Source organism: Phoxinus phoxinus (genome assembly GCF_949152265.1).
Source record: "Phoxinus phoxinus genome assembly, chromosome: 12".
Taxonomy (NCBI): Eukaryota; Metazoa; Chordata; class Actinopteri; order Cypriniformes; family Leuciscidae; genus Phoxinus; species Phoxinus phoxinus.
In genome coordinates, this window is record NC_136887.1 from 29262253 (window position 1) to 29281805 (window position 19553).

Here is a 19553-nt window from a genome sequence, read left to right on the forward strand (position 1 = left end):
AGTGAAAATAATTAGAAATGTTTCTTTGAGCACCAAAATCAGCATATTAGAATGATTTCTGAAGGATCCTGTGACTGAAGACTGGAGTAATGATGCTGAAAATTCAGCTTTGGATCACAGGAATAAATTATATTGTATAATCTATTAAAATAGACAACAGTCGTTTAAAAATGTAATGATATTTCACAATATTACTGTTCTAACTGTAATTTAGATCAAATAAACGTAGCCTTGGTGAGCATTATAAACGTTCAAAAACATTTAACAAATCTTACCGACCCCAAACTTTTGAATGGTAGTTTAATATACAAAGAACACACAAATTGTGGGAGAAATATTCAGTTCTATTTAAACTTTTTATAAACTAATTATTTAAAACTGATTTTTATTCATACTTTTAAGCGTTTAATGCATAAGTACATTTCTCTTGCATCATTCATCTGTCATCTTGGAATTATAATTTTTTATTTCAGGCCAGAGTAATGCATTCTGGGATTGCCTTCTCAGTGAAAAATATAAGAGATGTTGTCTTGGGATCTGGAAAAATAAATATCTTAAGAGGCAGCATAATTAGGTTGCCTACCTTTTGATGCCTTAAAATGGTATCTATAAAGGAAGCATGATTGGTTTTGAAACAAAAGGCTTGTTTTTCTGGCAATCTGGCAACAATCAAAATTAAGAAACCAGGCCAGGCAACAGTAAAAAATAGCCACTGCCAAGATGACAGAGGAATAAAAAAACAGCAAGCAGCAAAACTTTTTTTCCTGCATTCAACTTTGACCGAGTACAATTTTGTGAGTGCTGACAGGAGCTGCATCCCACATTGCACCTGTTAAATAATTGATCGATTCTTTGAGACACGACAGCCTAAGAGCCCACTCACCTTCATTCTTATGACTAAATAATGAAGCCGTTTGTGTGATGAATACAGTCGACAACAGGCAAACTGAAAGCGTTGAATGCTAAGACAAGTAAAGTTTGGGTGCACTGTAAAAACGAGAAACAAACACTTACCGTAACGCCACACCACTCACATCTCATGCCAGCCAGGACGTCTGAGGAGCTGCAGGTGCGACGGCAGAACTCACAACGGGCACCTGAGGACATGTTGCCCTCCCGCCAGTGATGCTGGTACGTGTCCTATCAGAGCAGGAGGAGATGATGGGTTAGGAAAAGCCATGTGGCCAATAACACAATCTAGAGCAATAACAGAGATGTGATTTACCCAGGACATGCGCCTGGATCAACATCCTAGTTACACTTTTTGCTGGGGTTGAACAACATTCTTATCAACCAATCATTTCCCTCCGAATTTAACAGTAATTTAGAGTTTGATCTATAATTAGAAATGATCTAATTATATCATTCTAAGTAGAAAGGCAGCTGACTTGTTGCCTTGCTGCCCTATAGGTAATGACTTTACAGGCAGCGTTTGCGCACGAAGGTACCTCGTGAGGTAGCATAATGGATTAATGATCTACAACAAATCATTGGTAGTAACTAAGCGAAGATTTAATTACTACAATAGTAATTTCTCGCTAGAAATGACATCAAAAGTGGAAAATGTTGGCCAATAAAGTACATTTACACACAAACTGACCACCAACCACAACTTTCAGATACAATCTTTCTTTTTTTTAGCTCAAATGTCACAGAATGGAACACACAGGATTGTGGGATATCAAAGGCAGTGGAGGATACATCTATGCTGCCTTCAAAAATTTATCAGATGATGGTATCTCGGTTGAAAGGAAAAGAAGCGAACCTTGGATTCAGACGTGCCTTGATGCCATCATACCTCCGAAGACAGTTTTTTTAAAGCCCTCAAGCGAAACTCCGAAATGCGTGGACAACAATAACGTTGTGCAATCACAAATAACAGTAAGTAGGCAACATGTCGTGTTAATAATCAGTACTGATGTAATTAAAATCTACCAAACAACATCATTTCAAGTGTGAAGAAAAGCTTGACAAGCTATGAAAAATTCAATTACTCTTAAATTGAGGTCAGCCCTGCTGGCTTTAAGTGTCAGGTTAATATATCAGTAGAAACAGAAGGAGATGGTGCAGTCCTGGTTCTCATACTCACAATGTCTTGCCCTCCATCTTGATGAGAGAAACGACAATCGCTAACACTGAACGGGGCACAGTCGCTGTGGACGTGTAGCTCACACACTGAAAGACATGTGAGGTAAGGTTATTGAAAGAATAGGGAGTGTCTTTATGTGGTTTATCCACTAAGCAAGCATCATCTGAGGGAAACAGTTGGTATTTTCATTTTATCAGCACAAGCACTATTAGTAGGCTACTGCTTGTGAGGTGTTACAGACCTAATAGAGGGAAAAGCCACTTAATTCATATTATTGTAGCAACTGTTTAAGTGTGTGTGGGAATTAAAGATCGACTTTCCTTGTGAGCTTCATTTGTGCCTTTTGTATGTGAGAGAGGAAGAGAAATAAAAAAAGAGAGATTTGGAGTGTGATGTTTTTCTTTTCAGCTCAGTCCTTAGAATTCAGCCCACTGCAAAAGGCCATTCTGCCATTTCCATGGAAACAGCAGCTTTCCAAACAGGAACAGCCAGCACAGACAAATGAGCAATAACAGAAAAAAAGAAAAGAAAAAAGAAGACCAAGACCAAGGGTTTGGGGAAACAAAAAAGGTTTTAGAAGAAACATTTAGAGAGCCTGATTATATTTTGCTTAAAAGTCCCACTGTGGTGAAAATCAATCTTTTAATGTTTTTTTTTTTTAAGTGTCCATGTGGTGTTGTTTTTATATGCTTTAAGACAAACCATGCGCAAATTCATAAATCAACACCATTGCTGAGTATTTTCTCCTTAAAACGCTGGTTGAAATTGCTGGTGTTTCTGATGTCTACATTGTAACCACGTCAACGTGTGATCGTCAACGACTGGATCTCTGAGCTGGTGTGCGTGAGTGAAGGCGGGGCTAATTTGCATATTCATAGAACCGCATATTCTAAATTAAGCAAGGGTTTACAAATGCAAAGTTACATTTCAGCTATTTTAAGGCATGAATAAAAAAAATTCAAGGAACAAAAACTTTTAAATATGTCGTTTTGGTGATCAAAGTTGAGTTTTAATAATAATAATAATTCATTACATTTATATAGCGCCTTTCTGGACACTCAAAGCGCTTTACATAGAAGGGGGGAATCTCCTCAACCACCACCAATGTGCAGCATCCACCTGGATGATGCGACGGCAGCCATATTGCATCAGAACGCCCAACACACACCAGCTTACTGGTGGAGAGGAGACAGAGTGATGAAGCCAATTAGTATATATAGGAGGATGATTAGGAGGCCATGATGGACAGAGGCCACTGGGCAATTTTGGCCAGGATGCCGGGGTTACACCCCTACTCTTTCGAAAGACATCCTGGGATTTTTAGTGACCACAGAGAGTCAGGACCTCGGTTTAACGTCTCATCCGAAGGACGGCGCTCCTTGTCAGTATAGTGTCCCCGTCACTATACTGGGGTGTTAGGACCCACACAGACCACAGGGTGAGCACCCCCTGCTGGCCACACTAACACCTCTTCCAGCAGCAACCTGGTTTTCTCAGGAGGTCTCCCATCCAAGTACTAACCAGGCTCAGCCCCGCTTAGCTTCAGTGGGAAACCAGTCTTGGGTTACAGGGTGATATGGCTGCTGGCGGGTTTTACGGGATAAATGATTGACTACAGGGGTCTTTAAGATATCTGCAACCCTGCAGAAAAAAAATCTAACTCTACCTACTTTTGTCCTTTAAGGGAGCTATATGTAGAATTCAGAAACCCATGTTATTAGCGACACCAGTGGCTGTTAATTGAACTGCAGCAAGCAACTTCATAATTGTGCTCAAACTCGTGCACACGTAACGTACAAGAGACTGAACATGGTTCAACGTCCCGATATAATCACAGCAAAGTCCTTTTTTGTTCTCCGCTTAAAAGTAAAAGTTGGAAATACCTTTACAGTGATTTACTATTAACGAACATCTAGATGCCGTCAACGCTGCCGAGAGCGCAATTTAGATGAATATGCACATGTGCTGCACGCTTTCCTCTCAATAACAAAATAAAGATACAACAAAAATAACAGTGGTGAGAAAACAGCAGATAAAAGCATCTGATCGTAGGGTATGTTTGCACCACTCTGCAATTCACCGGCATCATGTCGGCAGATGAGGTAATGGAAATTACACTGATATGATATGATAGTTTGATTATAAAATATGTTTGAGAATATAGACTTTATAGATCTTACTATGTGAGACTAGAGTTTGAATGAATCCCATTTCTTTGAATGACGCATTGGTATTACAGTCCAAAATGGCTCTTATGGGATTATCCTTAACATAAGCATTCGTGTGACATTGACCGGAAAAGATTCTATCGGGAGCACATGTAAACGCACATCCTTTTAATGTTCCCGGCAAAAACGTCCTGAGTACTTCACATAAAAATCAGGCTTTCATACACAACCTGGGTAGATGGGGAAAGTCTACTTAAAAAAAAAAAAAAAGTAGTGAATACATAAAAATTCTTACATATAGCCCCTTTTAGCTTGTTTCTAGCTGGTTTGCCGGCCTGGCCGAGCTGGTGTGGAGCTGGTTGGTCATCCATACAGTACCCAAAACCTCTCTAAAACTAGCAAAACAAATCACCCTGATCAGCAAATCATATTAACGTGCTTCAGCAATGGAAATATCTAACCAAAAGCAGCTGATCGGCTTCAAATAGGTCATATCATACAGCTTTCTAGTAATTTTGGTTATTTTCCAGGAAGATCGCTTCTGAGTCAAAACTATAATTTAATTTAATGTGAACATTTTCCACCCCCTCTCTGACCCGTAGAATTAAACAGGCTGTTTTCGGTACTACACACAGATAGTTCACGAAAAATTTAATTTCTGTCCTCATGTTGTTCCAAACTTATTCAACGGAACACAAAGATATTCTGAAGAATGCTGGTAATCAAACAAAAAATTGTCATATGAGCCCAAATTAGTTTAGGTTATTATTAACACTATTTATTCTGAATTTACAACATCCTCCTTTACACACATACACACACACACTCACACACCTTCACAGCGCAGAGCCGAACTGCCTTCCAGATGCTTCCGGCAAACACCGCAGAACCTCTTCTTCTGACCAGCAGGACCGAAGCAATGTGCTACAGGAACCTGGACCACAAACAAGGAGAAGCATGATTAATAAAATCAAATCTTCAAATGCACTTGGGAAACTTGTTGTCGGAAAGTAGCCTAAAGTAGAAGTAGCCTAAACAAAATTATAGCTACATCTGAGTTAAAAATATAATTTATATCACTATGTACAGGATATCCCATTTATACGTGAAGCAAACTGTGAAAGTTGAGAGATTAACACCATTCGTGACAAATTTGCTTTCCACTAACTGATCTCTATACAGATTATAGATGTATCTTCTAAATATAGATCAGTGTTTCCATGTTTCAAATAGACATACCCCTTCCAACTTGTGTATCATCTAAAAAGTTTGCCACAATTTCGCTTGGTCGTTCATGTGCTTAGAATTGGTAATTACGATATTTCTGACACCACTTGAAGGGCACATAGCCCTGATCCACACTGAAACTAACTTACATAATTTCATTCACATTTCGGTCACTTTAGCGTATCAGTATGTTTAAATGAAGGTCAGGTCCACAAGAAATCTACACCCAACTCAGTATAGATTGGAAAGTTTGCCATTCATCATTTAAATTAGTCATTCAAATAATCTGCTTAATCATACTATTAGTCACAAATCAGACATCACTAATGGGCTAGTCATGTATCAGGGAGCAAACCGGCAGATCTGTGCTTCCATGTGACATCACTTCCTGTCTGAGTGGTGAGAATGGTGGGAAAGTGCGCAGATGCCCACACTTCCTTCCCGTCTGGGGGAGGGAAGTAGAGAATTTAAGGATTTAAATAGCCAATTTCTTTTCCCTTTGACCTCATGTACCAGCATTGCAGACCACAAATAGACTATAATAGATATAATAATACATACAATAGAGGAAGGTTTCAATGTACAGTATATGTCTTAATAATAAATTAAGGGATGGGAAGCACCGTATGGGCCATATTTTTTGTTTTTGTTTCAGCGAACAGTAAAGCACATTACGTGAACAAAATACAACACTGAAACCTAATCCTTCCTCTGAAAGCGTTAGAGTGCATTCAAGCTTTATATTTAAAAGTGTTTAACTTGTTTAACCAAACATATACAATTAAATGCACTCAAAGAAAGGGGGCATGGCCTGAGAGCAGTTCTGCCTTTCCTTCCAACAGAGGCCCCCTTCACATCTAACATGCAATTGCATTTATCGAATCACAATCAGGTAGCACTTGACCGCTTTGTCTAAGTTTAAATGAATCCCGGATCACGTAAACTGCATTTGAATCATTATTGCATACAACAAAGAATATATTATGCAAATCAAAAATGAATCAACCCGAATCATAAAGATTACCACTTCTAAATGGAAATGGAATCCAGCTAAATGACATCCAGTTATCTGGAATATGACTCAAATGTGAGTCTGTCTGGAACTAGCAAAGACCCATAGCAAGATGTTCTGATATAGTGAAGAGATGTGGTGACAAATCCCAGCCGGCTGTCATGATGCGTGTGCCCATCTGTAACGACTGATTTCACGGGAACACATTGTGAGTCACACAGAAGATTGTGACAGCACAGAAACGGGGGAGGAGAAGTCAGCCTTTCTGCCCTCTCCTTCCCATTCTCTCACTCGGGATGGGCGGCACTGTGACTCTGGATAAATATCTCCAGGTCTTTCGGTTTGGTTTGGATTGATGTGCAGGTTTGTAAAAAAAATTATACAAATATTTTGGTGGGGTGGTGAATTAGTGGTTAGAAGTTTTCTGTTACCAAACCAAACATCTAAGGCATTTTGGATAGTGAGAGTGAGCAACATCTGGAGAGCCATATCTTACACTGCCTCCATCATGCTCTTGAGCTGATGGTCTCCATTCGCGTACTGAAAGTCAACAAACATCCTTTTAAATTCCCCACACACAGGAAAAACTCCCTTTAATTGACGGAAAACTCCCTTTAGGATGTCTATGCAGCTGAACATTTCCATTAAGCATTCTTAAAAGTGAAGTGTGTCATTTTTCCACATCCCAGTTTCCCCTGCCCCAGTTTAAAATGCAGAGAAAATACTGAAGAAAAACACTGTGGCAAAATTAAAACACTGCTAAATTAGTTTGAGCATGTTTTTGAAAGTTTCTTCTGCTCACCATGCCTGCATTCATTTGATCAAAGTAAAAACAGTAATATTTTCTGTTTAAAAACGGTTTAAAAAAATGTGTCGTTTATGATTTTTGTGGAAACATGATGCATTTTTCAGGATTCTTTGACAAATAGAAAGAACAGCACTTATTTGAAATCTTTAGTAACATTATACATGTTTTTACTGTCATTTTTGATCAATTGAATGCATCTTTGATGAATAAAAGTATTAATTATTAGTAAAATGTATTAAGACTCCATATTTTTTACCTGATCTAGCCCTAAATGGTCCATATTAGCATTAATACTGTATGTACCCTTAACTTACTAATATGTATTCTTTAGGGGTAGATAGCTACAAAGGTGTCCAGTGACAAGTTGTGAACAAGCACTGCAAAAAGGCAGGGGACATTAACTCCATTTCTGTGCTGCTAGGCATACCTGTCAGCTTCAGAGAAAAATTAAAGTGACATTAAAGGGCAGACATTCTCACGACAGCACGCAGCTCAGTGAACGACGGGATAGATTACGTGTTTTACTCAAGATTTGAATTTATGGCTCGGAATCGGAAATACAACGAAAAATAGCTTGACCTTTGCTCAAGCAAATCAGGATATTTAGATGCTTGTCAGGGTGCCAGAAATCGAACTCGCTGATGTCTGTGAGCTCACAGACAAGGAACAGCTGTTTAAAAGTCTGGACTTTCTTGTGAAATGTCACGAACCAAAATATGACGACTGCACAGAAAATACCTAAACTCTAGGGACAAAAAATATATAATTCCACATAATACAGAGGACAATATGGTGAGGTTTTGTGTTTTTAAGGTTGCTAAGGTACTCAAAATCCCTGCTGACGAGGCCCCAAACGCGCGCACACACACACACACACACTTTGCATGTGTCCTTGAGCAGCGGCCCATCTCTCCCTCCTGCAGTGGACACATCCTTACTGGCTCTTTCCCTCCCTAAGGAGTTGCTACAGTAGACTGCAGAGCATCCTACCGGACATGACCTCGTTTCCTGTTATTAACCGCCATCTCTCTGATCCTAAAGGTGATTGGCTCCTGTAAATGGCTACTGCTGAGGTAGCCTACTCGGCTTGGAGTTCTTTCGGAAAAAATGGATGAAAATACATTATGCTCATTATTGCTAAAAAGCAAACTGTTTGTTCTTGAGTTCTGGATGAGAGATATGTAATACTTTTCACTCTTTTTTGCTAAATTAAATAAATGACAATATTTACTTCCTTAATAAATGTCCTTGCAGTGCTGTTACTGGTAACTAAAACTAAAACTATTAAAATGTGTTTTGTTTGTGAATACTGTAATGCCATGTCAGCTACCATGGCTATATTCATGGGGAGTAAAAAAGTGAAAGACATAAAAAGTTAATAAATATATAAAAATATAAAACTTTTCAGGGATTGAAATAAAATGAAATACTTCTTGGAAAAAAAGAAGAAAGAGAAGACGGCTTTCTCAAGTTTTAAAGGACATATTCTCGACTTTCAGTAATAACAGTGTCGAATGGCTGCAACTGTTGTGTTCTTATTTCCTCAGATGTGGTTCAGAGAAGTTGTTGAGTAAAGGTTAATGGAGCAGTTGGCAGTGGCACTCAAACACACACACGCGTACGCGCGCACACGAAAAAGGTCTTCAGCCAGTACAGAAAAAGTCATATCCACTTCCTTTTCAAACTGAATGCATTACTCTTAAAGCCTAAGCAACTAGAAAAAGAGAATTAAAACAGTGCATTTACTTTCTTGTTTTGTCTCTTCATTCATTATGCATTAAGGCAAACTTCCAGCAGATTCTCTGAGGGCCCGTCTTTGATTCAGACCAGTGGTTTCTGTTCCACCTCATTATCTTTTGGTCTAAATTAAGTTTTGCTGTGGCATGGTGCTTGACTCGGCCTCCTATCATGCCCTGAGGCTGCTCTGATGCGATTGGCCGGTCAGTGTTACCTCTGTGCCATCTGGCTAAAGCAAGGCGGGTTTTGCTGGGTGGGAACTCAGCCCTGATCATCAGCACATTGAGAGGATGCAGTTTCTAAGCAGCGAGCATCTCATGTGGTTACTTTTTCGCTAGCTGGTAACCAGCAAGATGTGTCATTTTTTACATGCTAAATGTACATCCTGTTAAAAAAACAAAAACAATATAGCAGTTTTTCTTCAAGTCACAGCAACTGTTCAATGGAGATTGTATAGACATTATTATAAAAAGAGCCAGATAAATCCCAATTATTACATTCCAATCCCACTAATTAATTGTTATTTAAATGACAAATAATGAATTAATTAAATGCATGGACACAAAATAAATATTGATTTTAGTTCAATTAGTAAAATTTGTTCATTACAATGTCAAAAACAACTGGCCTAGCAACAAGGCAAACAGATGTTATCGTTAACTAACACTACAACTCGTAACAAACATTGATTGGTAATTTAAATTGTGTGTGTATATGTATGTGTATATATATATATCTTGTACTAAGACCGACACAAAATGAAAAGTTGCGATTTTCTAGGCCAATATGACTACTGACTAGGAACTATACTCTCATTCCTGCGTAATAATCAAGGAACTGTGCGGTCGTACCAGCAGGCGCAATGATATTACGCAGCGCCTGAAAATAGTCCCTAGCTTGGTAACTTCCAACGTGACCGGCACTAAGTTTGTAATATCATTGCGCCTGCACCCATGGTATTTTCTGTCGGTCTTAGTACACGATGTAACTACAGAAGAGTCAAGTTTTAAATAGGAAAAACATCGAAACTCTTTGGTCATTTTTTTGAGAGAGATTTTGTGTAATCAGATTCAATGATCTATGCTAAGCTATGCTAAAAGTGCTACCGCCAGACCCGGAGATCGGCTGAATGGATTCGAAAACGGTAAAACTCAACTGTTTAACTCTAGGGGAAGTTGGAAAATGAGCCTATTTCCAAAAAAAGTGGAGTGCTCCTTTAAAAGAAAAAGTCAAATTAATTTATAAATTCTCATAAGTGACTAACCATTCACAATCAAGTATTCCAGAGCAAAGTATAATAAACCAAATTAGCATGCCAACACAATATGTTCATATCAGCAAGCCCACTTCCAAAATTCACAGGGATCGGGACCTGCATCAAATCAGTACAATGAGTTTATCAACTATAGATTGTGTTTATAATCAGTAGTGAGTACACTGGGCCAAAAAAACTTCCGGTCTAGGCTGATAGCAGCTCATCTAGATTGCTAGATGAGCTACTATCAAAGGCACAAAGGCTGGCTGACAGTTGGCCTTCATGAAAGACCACAACGCGACAGGAAGTCATCAGTAATTCATTATGAAGGCTGGACAAAGGGTTACACTGACTGCTGTGTCACTGAGCAAAACAGCTCCAGTCAGTATATGAGGACTAAATTATTTAATGTAGATTCAGGACATAATGCACTTCCTGTTTGTAATGCAAAGCCACGAAGACGACAGGTAAGCATCAACTGCAAATTATGATCTTTCTTGCATGATCATACACTATGAAACGGTTTGATCATTCTTCATTAACAGCATAATTGTTCGAGACTTCATGTCCTGTATTATCAGAGCATCCATCCAGCATCGTGATGCCTCAATAATGTTGTTAGTGGGGTGTCCGAGTAAATAAACCTTGTCTTGCCTTATGTAGGTGTAATATTCACAGTGTCTTATATGGATGGATGGATGGATGGATGGATGAATGAATGAATCTCAAGATCATGTCCAAGTAACATATATATTACAAAGAAAATGAAGCCTAAAAATTACGGGTGTCACCAAAATGAATACACAATCTCGAACTTCGAATTTAAAAATGGAATCGTCGATGCTGCCACGCCCCCATGTCACGTCCGGTCGGCTTGCCAAGCGGAAAAAAAAACAAGCGTGTTGAAGTGCTGTGTGCGAGTCTAACTTTGGCTACAGCCAGTCAAAAGATAGCATGGCAAATGCAGGAGACCCATCGACAGAACTTGAACCCCCTCCTCTTTCACTGAAGTCGCCGGTGTGGAAGTATTTTGGATTTCCAGTGAGTTATGTTGACAACGTTCGCGCTTTAAAAAAGCCACAGTTTTGTCAGCATTGCGATTCTCTTTGTACACATATACACTCTTTAATAGACATATTCACGTTTAAACACAATATTATTCAATGCATTACTTCTATATAGGTTAAATATTAAGTTGCTCAAGCAAGTGGTAAAATTGAACCATGTACTAAATCGCAAACATTTTAAATTAAAACTTAAAATTGACAAAAACAGCCGACTCTCACGCCTTTTCTTATTTTTGCATTAAAATTTTAATACAATAAATCTTGGATGAAACAAAGAACTTGTTTTTCCACCTCCACGAATGAGACGAGTGTTGTTCATTATGTCGCCTTGTTGAGGTTGAGGGCATCGCTACAGGCACCACAAAAACAGATTTATCTGTTAAACCAACAACTGTTTGTTTATTTTGTTGTGAACTAGAATGTCATCTTCTGTGAAGAAGACTGCAGTTACAAAAGAGAAACTAGATGGCAAGGTCATTTTGCTTAAGTTTCCAATTGACTGAAGATATAAGTTATTGTTACATTATGTTGTTAACTTGTTAATAAATGTTTTAAATTTGACAATGTAGTGTGGTACATTGCGAAAAAAGGTCAGATATTATATTGCATAAAAGTCTAGTCTAAAAATAAATGTCATTGCAACCTGTGCTTTAAAAAAAAAAAATGTGAGAATTGAATCGAGGATTTGGAGAATCGTGACACCCCTACTAAAAATGTATACGTTTTGCATCCATATGATTTACTTTTATTGACTTTTAATAATTATTTTTAAGAAGAATTTATTTTGAATAGTGATTCTTATTAGATTTTAGCTATGAAAAAATACATTACAGTAATACTTTTAGTTACAGTACCGGTAACAAGAATTTTGGGAGAAAATGTGTTTACCGTAATTGCGGAAAAAATAAAGTCAAAATGCAAAAAAATAATAATAATCTTTAAGCATTTTTTCTTTCATTTTTTTTTATGGGGTAAATTATGACCAGGACATGTTTCTTAGAGATTTCTTGAGATTTACTCACATAGTTACTGATGTTATGTGGCACGTGTCACTCACCCGGACTTGCGTGGGAGCCATACAGGAACACACGGTCCTGACGTGCTTCAAACACTTCTCATGTGACATGAAGTTACACACTGCAAAAAAAGAGAAAGAGAGAGATTTAGTGCGAGCCACAGAATTATGGTGCCAAGATATGCAGTTACAGCAGCTTTAGCAAAAAGAAAACTTGCCATTCTTTTTCAGCGGTGAATTCACAGCCGTGTCAGCCAATGCCACTTTGTATTTTGTAAACAAACAATTCATTTATAGCACTAAGAGAATTTCCAAAATAGCATTTGTAAACCGGTTTCCCACACCCATCTGCCAGTCTTGAGGGGGAAAAAATACAAAAAGTTCTGCCCCAAACTCGTTTTATTTGTTGAGTGAGAGATCGACCTGTTGGACTGCTCACAAAAACAAAGTAATGCTTATACTCTAAGGGAAGGTCAATTAGGCCAATAGACTGGACAAAATTTCATGAACATTTCCAAACATCAAGCAGCCGCATTTACCGCTTAAGAGAACAATTTGCACCAAAGACAACAGCACCGATTGGCTGTCTCTATGGTCGGTGACTGCTGGATCGCTGTGTGCCCAATTTATGCTGCTGTCAGAGCCCACTTTTTGCCCTCAGTACAGATTGAACCTCACTGATACATTTGTTGGTTTTTCATGCTTACCAGAGACAGGAAGTGATCTCGCTGGCCAGGCTGAGCTCCTCTCACTATCACAACCACAAGAGCATGTAAAACATTCTAAAGTTTAACGTAACCACAGACGCCTTCTCATGCACACTGTTAAGTCCACCACGCTTGTGAAATCAGAAACAGTTTAGAAATGACCTGCACACACTGCTAAGGGCAGCACAAAGACTGTTCTGTTTACACATTCTTAATCAACACAAACATCTGTCATATGAGAACATGCAACTGTTTTAGAAGGCTGCATTTTTGTGAAGTCTAATATGCAAAACACTAGTGACAGTCCATTTAGCCAGGGTTTCCAATGTCCATTCCCAAAAAAATGGATGTCAGTCCTAAATTACAATGTCAATTCTGCAACTGTTACATTTAAGAGCTATCTGTGCCCGATTTAACCCATAAATGAGTTTAGTTGGTATAAAATAATATAGGTTAAAAATACTTTTGGACTTCAATGAAACAATTTTTTTACGATAGACAAAATATCTTGGCTGAAACAGAGATAATATATACTTTGGCATAAACAAAGAATTTTGTCCATTAAATTATTCAGTTCCAATCATATTTAAATAGTATTGTAATAAAGACTTTATTCAGAGCTGCGCTTTGTCTGGTGTGAAAGCGAGGCCGTGAGGGATTACCGTGTTTTCAATGGCATCTGCTTTAAAAAGCTGTTTAAAGCTCATAGATAATTAATAATTTTCCACAGCTCATATTGTTTGAGTTTTTTGTCCACTGATATTTCTTGGAAAGATATTTTTGCAGTGTTCCGTCAGCAGAACAATAAAAAAAACACATTAAATAACAGTAAAACCCACGGAAGAGATGTGTCTATCCCTCACAGTCTTGCATTCTTTCCCGTTAAAAATGAAAGATGGTTCTGCTGTGAATAAGATAATAGTTATGTATGCACAATAGAAATCCTTATTTTTTTAATAAGTAAAAATTACATTTAAAAATAACATTTAAAAGTTTTTCCTTTACATTTGTTAATTTAAAAACAATATTTAAAAAGTTGATAGAGCCTATTGTGCATCCACACCAATTGAAAAAAGCTACTGAAGCAAGCTAGTTTTGAAAGCATAAGATCCCACCCTCCCTTCAGAGCTTCTACAAAGCCACGCCTCCTTCAAAACACATGAACCCTCACAGCCAGACCAGAGTCTGCAAAGCATCACGAGAGATGGCATTAAATGTCTCAAAGCACATAACATTACAATATTAATGAGAGTAAACTTTTATCCCTGACTTGTACCACCTGACTGTTGCAGATGTATTTTGGTGTTGATAGTGTTGCATAGAAAAACGCACAAATCCGAGTCCGAGAAAGTGAACCGCTCTGAGAACAATGTCACGAGTTGCCATCTTGTCACGGTTACGACATGGCGTGAATGCAGGATATACTCGTTGTTTTGGTTCAGAAGGAAATGTAAAAGATGGCTGCTCTTCATTTGTGGCGCCCTGCGACTGTCTACAACTCTGCATAGCCTTACGGAACGCGGAACACAGGACATCGCATCAGAACGAATGCAATGATTTGACGAACGTTTTTTTTGGTCCTGGGACTTCCACAGACGGTATACACTGCTGGGCAAAAAAATGGGCCAAGCCCAAAATGGCTAACCACTAAGCATTTAATTCTCTTAACCACAAATTATTGGTCAGGAAATTAGCAGAATTTAAGCAAATGCACTACTTAAAAAGCCATTGCTGGCCTGCCTTAGAAAAACATCAAAGACAGAATTAAGTTTTTGGCAGGAAATGTGTGTGAAGTTGTGTGTGAAGTGATGAATCACAATGAAACGCGAGTTGCATGGTGATGCTCCAGAGCGGTGTCTTCAAACATCTGGTGAGAGATGTAATAATAAATGCATTTCTACCACACAGAAGCATGGAGGAAGAGTGTCATTGTGTGGGGAGGCTTTTAGCTGCTGGTATTGGTGAGATACTTCACTGTGAAAAGTAATTTAATGCTTTGGTGTACAGGAGAATATTGCAGAAGCTTGCTTCACACAAATGAAAAGTTATCTAAAGAGGAATGATCAGATGTTATTTTTCAACAATACAATGCTAGTGCTCAAACGGCAAAGTCAACCAAGCAGAGGCTTGAGAACAAGTCCATCAGGCTCATGTTTCACTTTATCTACAGTATTTGTGCAATTCTTGCTAAATTCCTGACCAGTGATTTGTGATTAAAAGCACTTTTTTTGTGCCATTTTTGGGTTGGCCCATTTTTTTTTACCCAAGAATTTATGTAATTTTTTTTATATTTAGACCACTTTTTATTGATTGATATCAGGGTGTGAAGAGAGTTTCAACCAGTATAACAAAATGTTTTATGAAAAACATTATCTAACCTAAATTATTATATTTCTAACATTCATAGAATGGATAATTATTCCAAATAGTAAATCATTTAATGTTAGAATTGATCAGTAATATAGAAGAATTTAAATGTATGTGCATCAGTAAATAATATTGCACATATTTAGCTTTTAAACATTTTTTTTAAAATTAATATAAATGTTAATTTGCCAATTGTAAGTACATCTTATTTATCATGAATAAGTATATCAGCATTATATAATTTGACCCCTACTAGTCAGGTCTTGCATTAATAGCAACAGTAATGAATATATAATGACATGAATTCATTAGTCTGAGCCTGACACGTTACTAGTCTCTTCACCAGTGCAATAAACACAATGAGCATGAGAACATTGAGCATGCATGTGTGTTTATGTTCTACTCTCGGTCTGTCTAGCTACAGCATCCAGTCTGCCGCTTTGCTCCATTGGACTACGTGTTGCCATGCCAACCTGGAAGAGTCAATCACGACTTCACTGCAGCACATTACGTAACAGAAACGTCTCATTTCTGCCTAACTCTGCCTGGTAACATCCACATTGTCAATCAACATCTGCCTTTCTGCCATGCCAATCTCATGTGGCGACATAAATCCAGTCCACTTGTCTCTAAAGTAACGCTGCTTGTTGCCATAATCATTCATAGAGGAATTGTGGTGAAAACCTTGATGAATAGGATAGCATTGTGGATTAATCTCTCCCTAGGAAACAGCAACAGGCTTTAAAGGGACAAACCCGACGGATCTAGTTTACATTCACTCTATGTGTAATGTGTATGAGGATTTGTTTTTTAATCCATATAGAAATCAGATGGAAGAGGATTTGGCCCATCAATGATTCATTTTGCAGACCATAAAAGTTTAAAACCTACAGATCAGCAGCTTTGTGATGACTCCTCATAAAGAGTCAAGAGAAATAAGCTCAGGCGTAGATTACACTCTGACTGGTCTTTAGAGAAGATATTCTATCACAGATTCTGCAAGGCCACGGGTTACACCAGTACTGAATACAAAAGGGGGAAAAAACAGTTCCTTTTTTTTCTATGATTGATTACAATAAAAACTATCAAGCTTCATAAAAAGGACCCAAAACTAAGCATAAAAGTGGTACGTGTGACACTATATTTCAAGTCTTGCTTTGTGTTGTTAATTTAAATCGCTATTACTTGAAAATATTTATCTCCACCCTAACTTTCATTCATTAGAGCTTATGAGAGAAGCGGATTCATTTGTTCAATTATTTGTTTGCAGTCATTGACAACTGACTGGATGGGAAGTTTATCAGTGAATAAGGGATTACATGTTGATCTGCTCTTGACTTCAGAAAACTTGGAATATACTGTTGTATGGACCCCTTTATGGTTCTTTTGCATCTTTTATAGCTCATTGTAATCTAGGCTACTGTAGGTTTGGATCCTGCAAAAGGTGATCAATGAGCCATTAGAGATTTTTTTAGACGGATTGTCCATAGGTTGCTTTGAATTAAAGCCTAATCTAAAATGCCCAAGAGCTACTTGCTTATTGTTTACCCAACTGAGCAGCTCTGTAAAGAAAAAAACTGACGCTTAACATCTAACTAAAAGAAGTGAGAATGGTACAGATCTTCTCTCACTCTCACCGGCCTCCATCAATTAGATGGATCTCATCAAAGTGTCCTAGGAGGAGTGTGCTGGATCGATCTGCATCAATCTGTCTTCCCCATGTTAGTAGACAAGCGATTCGATTCTGTCGAGAGGGAGGTGTAGAGGGGAGAGACTGAATTGCTTGACATCCTCCATCTATTTTCTAACATACCGTATTCATCCCTTCCCTTTACAGGATGGCACGTGCACAGATAATAATCTGCCAATCAAAGTTGTCAATCAAAGTGGTATGGGAAAATTAAATTTGGAACAAAAGCACTTGCACTTTAAATTAAAAAGTTAAATGACCCCAAATACATTCAAAAGACCCACTCACAAATATCGTGTTTAGGGAGTTTATGAGAGTATTCATCCAATACTATGGTATGCAACAAATGACCATGGTATTGTCGTCTAATACTATCACTGTGCCATACTACTACCACAGCCGTTTTGTTGTTTTTAGTAAGAGACACTTTGTTGACATTGCTTTGCTGAATGAAACATGCCGACCAAGTGAATTCATAAAGCACCTCACCTTCACAAACAAACCCAACAATCCCCCATATGAAGTCGCTGCAGTGATGGCAGAAGGTCGGTTTGGTCAGGGTCACTTTCCGAAAGCAGTGTCCGGGAGCGTTGACACAGTACCGCGCCTTTGAACCGGGCGACTGCTGCGCCTTTTTCCTCCCGGGTCCGGGGCTCGAGCTTGGGCTGTCGATCTTCACCCGACCGCTGTCTGCCATCTCTGTCGGTTCCAATGGAAAATCCAGCGCAAATGAAAAAATGCTCCACGAGATTGGTTGTTGTGAAAGTCACATATGTGATTTGGCCGTTATGTTAAACCCAATCGAGTCATCACTGAATAAAGTGAATGTTTATTCGCTCCCGCGACAGTGTATCAGAGTCGGAAACGCGCTACAATATATCAATGTAACAGAATGCCTAAACGTTCCAATCAAAGCGCGAGTTACTGTGAGAGCTTCACTATCTGACCATCTAACCAAACTCAATAAATATGCCAGTCTGCCTTTACCGACGACAACCAGCAGTCTGCAAATGCATGAGGGAAAATAAAGCCACCGCGTCCACATATAGGCTATGATGCGCGGATGTTTTAATCGTCATAAAACGCCTGCTGCTTATCATTTACGATGATTTTCACTTTCTCAGCAGAGGAGATTTTCACCAACACAAGCGCCTGTAACTTCCGCCTGTAGTAGAGCTCCGGCCAGAGAGAGAAACACACACATTCACACGAGCTTCACACCAGCAGCCTCAGCTATGGCAAGCCGTTTTAATATGAATTCTTTTGAAATTACTGTATCAGAACCTACATTAAAGGTGCAATAGGTGATTCTCTGCAGAATTTTTTTTTGTCATGCTGGTTGAAAGTCTCCTCATATCCCGATAGCAGTCACTATTTTAAATGGTCTAAATGTATTTTTTTATAAATATAAATCGTCTTTGGAAGGCTTATGACCATAATGTTCGTTCAATCGTTGCATATGATCCGAATGAATGAAAGCATGAGTTCCCTGTCAGGCTACGTTTACACGTGGATGGCTATTTTCATAAACGTTTCCCCCCTCTCCATTTTAAAAAATAACATCGTGCACACCTGTCAGTTTTCAGAAAAGTGTTTGTTTACAATAACCGTGTCGTCAAGAGCATGCCAAATCCCAAAAATAGTCACATAGGCCTACTGTGACCGCGGCTGCCTAAAACTTAGTTTTTCTCAGTTTACATGCAAACGTGCAAACAAACTTATCCAAAATCTCTACTCTGGCCGGAGTTTTTAGAAAGAATCGTTTTCAGAGGCGAATCCTCCATTTGCGTGTAAACGAAGGGCACAAACGAATGGAAATGTCTCCGTTTTTCAAAATAACCATGTACGTACTCAGTCAATGTGTTTGCATATCACTGCGCAGCCTGTTCACACAGATAGGCTACCATGCATCATCAGCGCGTTCACCTACGCTGTGCAGACAGAGCAAGAATCAGAATGGCAGGCAAACAGTTGTTTACGTTTGTTATTATAGTGTTGTTACTCACTCACTGTATACTGTAAAGTTTTCTCACCAGTGAATGACACATGATGTAATCCAATAACCTTGTCTGTGGTGATCTTGCTTCTGGTCTGTACGCGCCGCTCTCATGTGTTTTTGGAGGAGGTGTGGCTTTGGAGAGTATGGCGTCTCTGCAGAACAAAAGTGGGCGTTTATAAATTTGTGGGTGTTTTCTAACTGATGGGTGTTTAAAAAATCATGCAATTAGGATGCAGAGAGCTTGAGGCTAAGCACCAATAATAAGAAAAAATAACAGAGACATTTTAGGTATTTTAGCTAAAGATAAAGACAAAGATTTAGAGATTGACCTTCAAGCACATTCCCCCTAAAAATCACATTTCCAGACGAATTACATCATATGAATCACCACATACTAAAATAATAATGTTTT

General features: G+C 38.5%; 1 protein-coding gene across 2 annotated transcripts in view; it reads right to left on the reverse strand.

The window, feature by feature from the left end:
• Positions 1 to 18336, reverse strand: part of dgkq (diacylglycerol kinase theta) — a 33836-nt gene extending 15500 nt beyond the window's left edge. Inside the window, exons 1-5 of one of the 2 annotated variants that reach the window (XM_079631479.1) lie at positions 17632 to 18336; positions 12421 to 12500; positions 5092 to 5191; positions 2090 to 2175; positions 1015 to 1140 (exon numbers count right to left, since the gene is read on the reverse strand). In XM_079631479.1, coding sequence (XP_079487605.1) covers positions 1015 to 1140; positions 2090 to 2175; positions 5092 to 5191; positions 12421 to 12500; positions 17632 to 17839 — 600 coding nt within the window. In that variant the 5' untranslated portion in view covers positions 17840 to 18336. Of the gene's footprint in view, positions 1 to 1014; positions 1141 to 2089; positions 2176 to 5091; positions 5192 to 12420; positions 12501 to 13085; positions 13165 to 17631 lie in introns of those variants that run through there. The other variant, XM_079631480.1, reaches the window with a different exon arrangement.
• Between the last annotated feature and the right edge of the window lie 1217 nt (positions 18337 to 19553).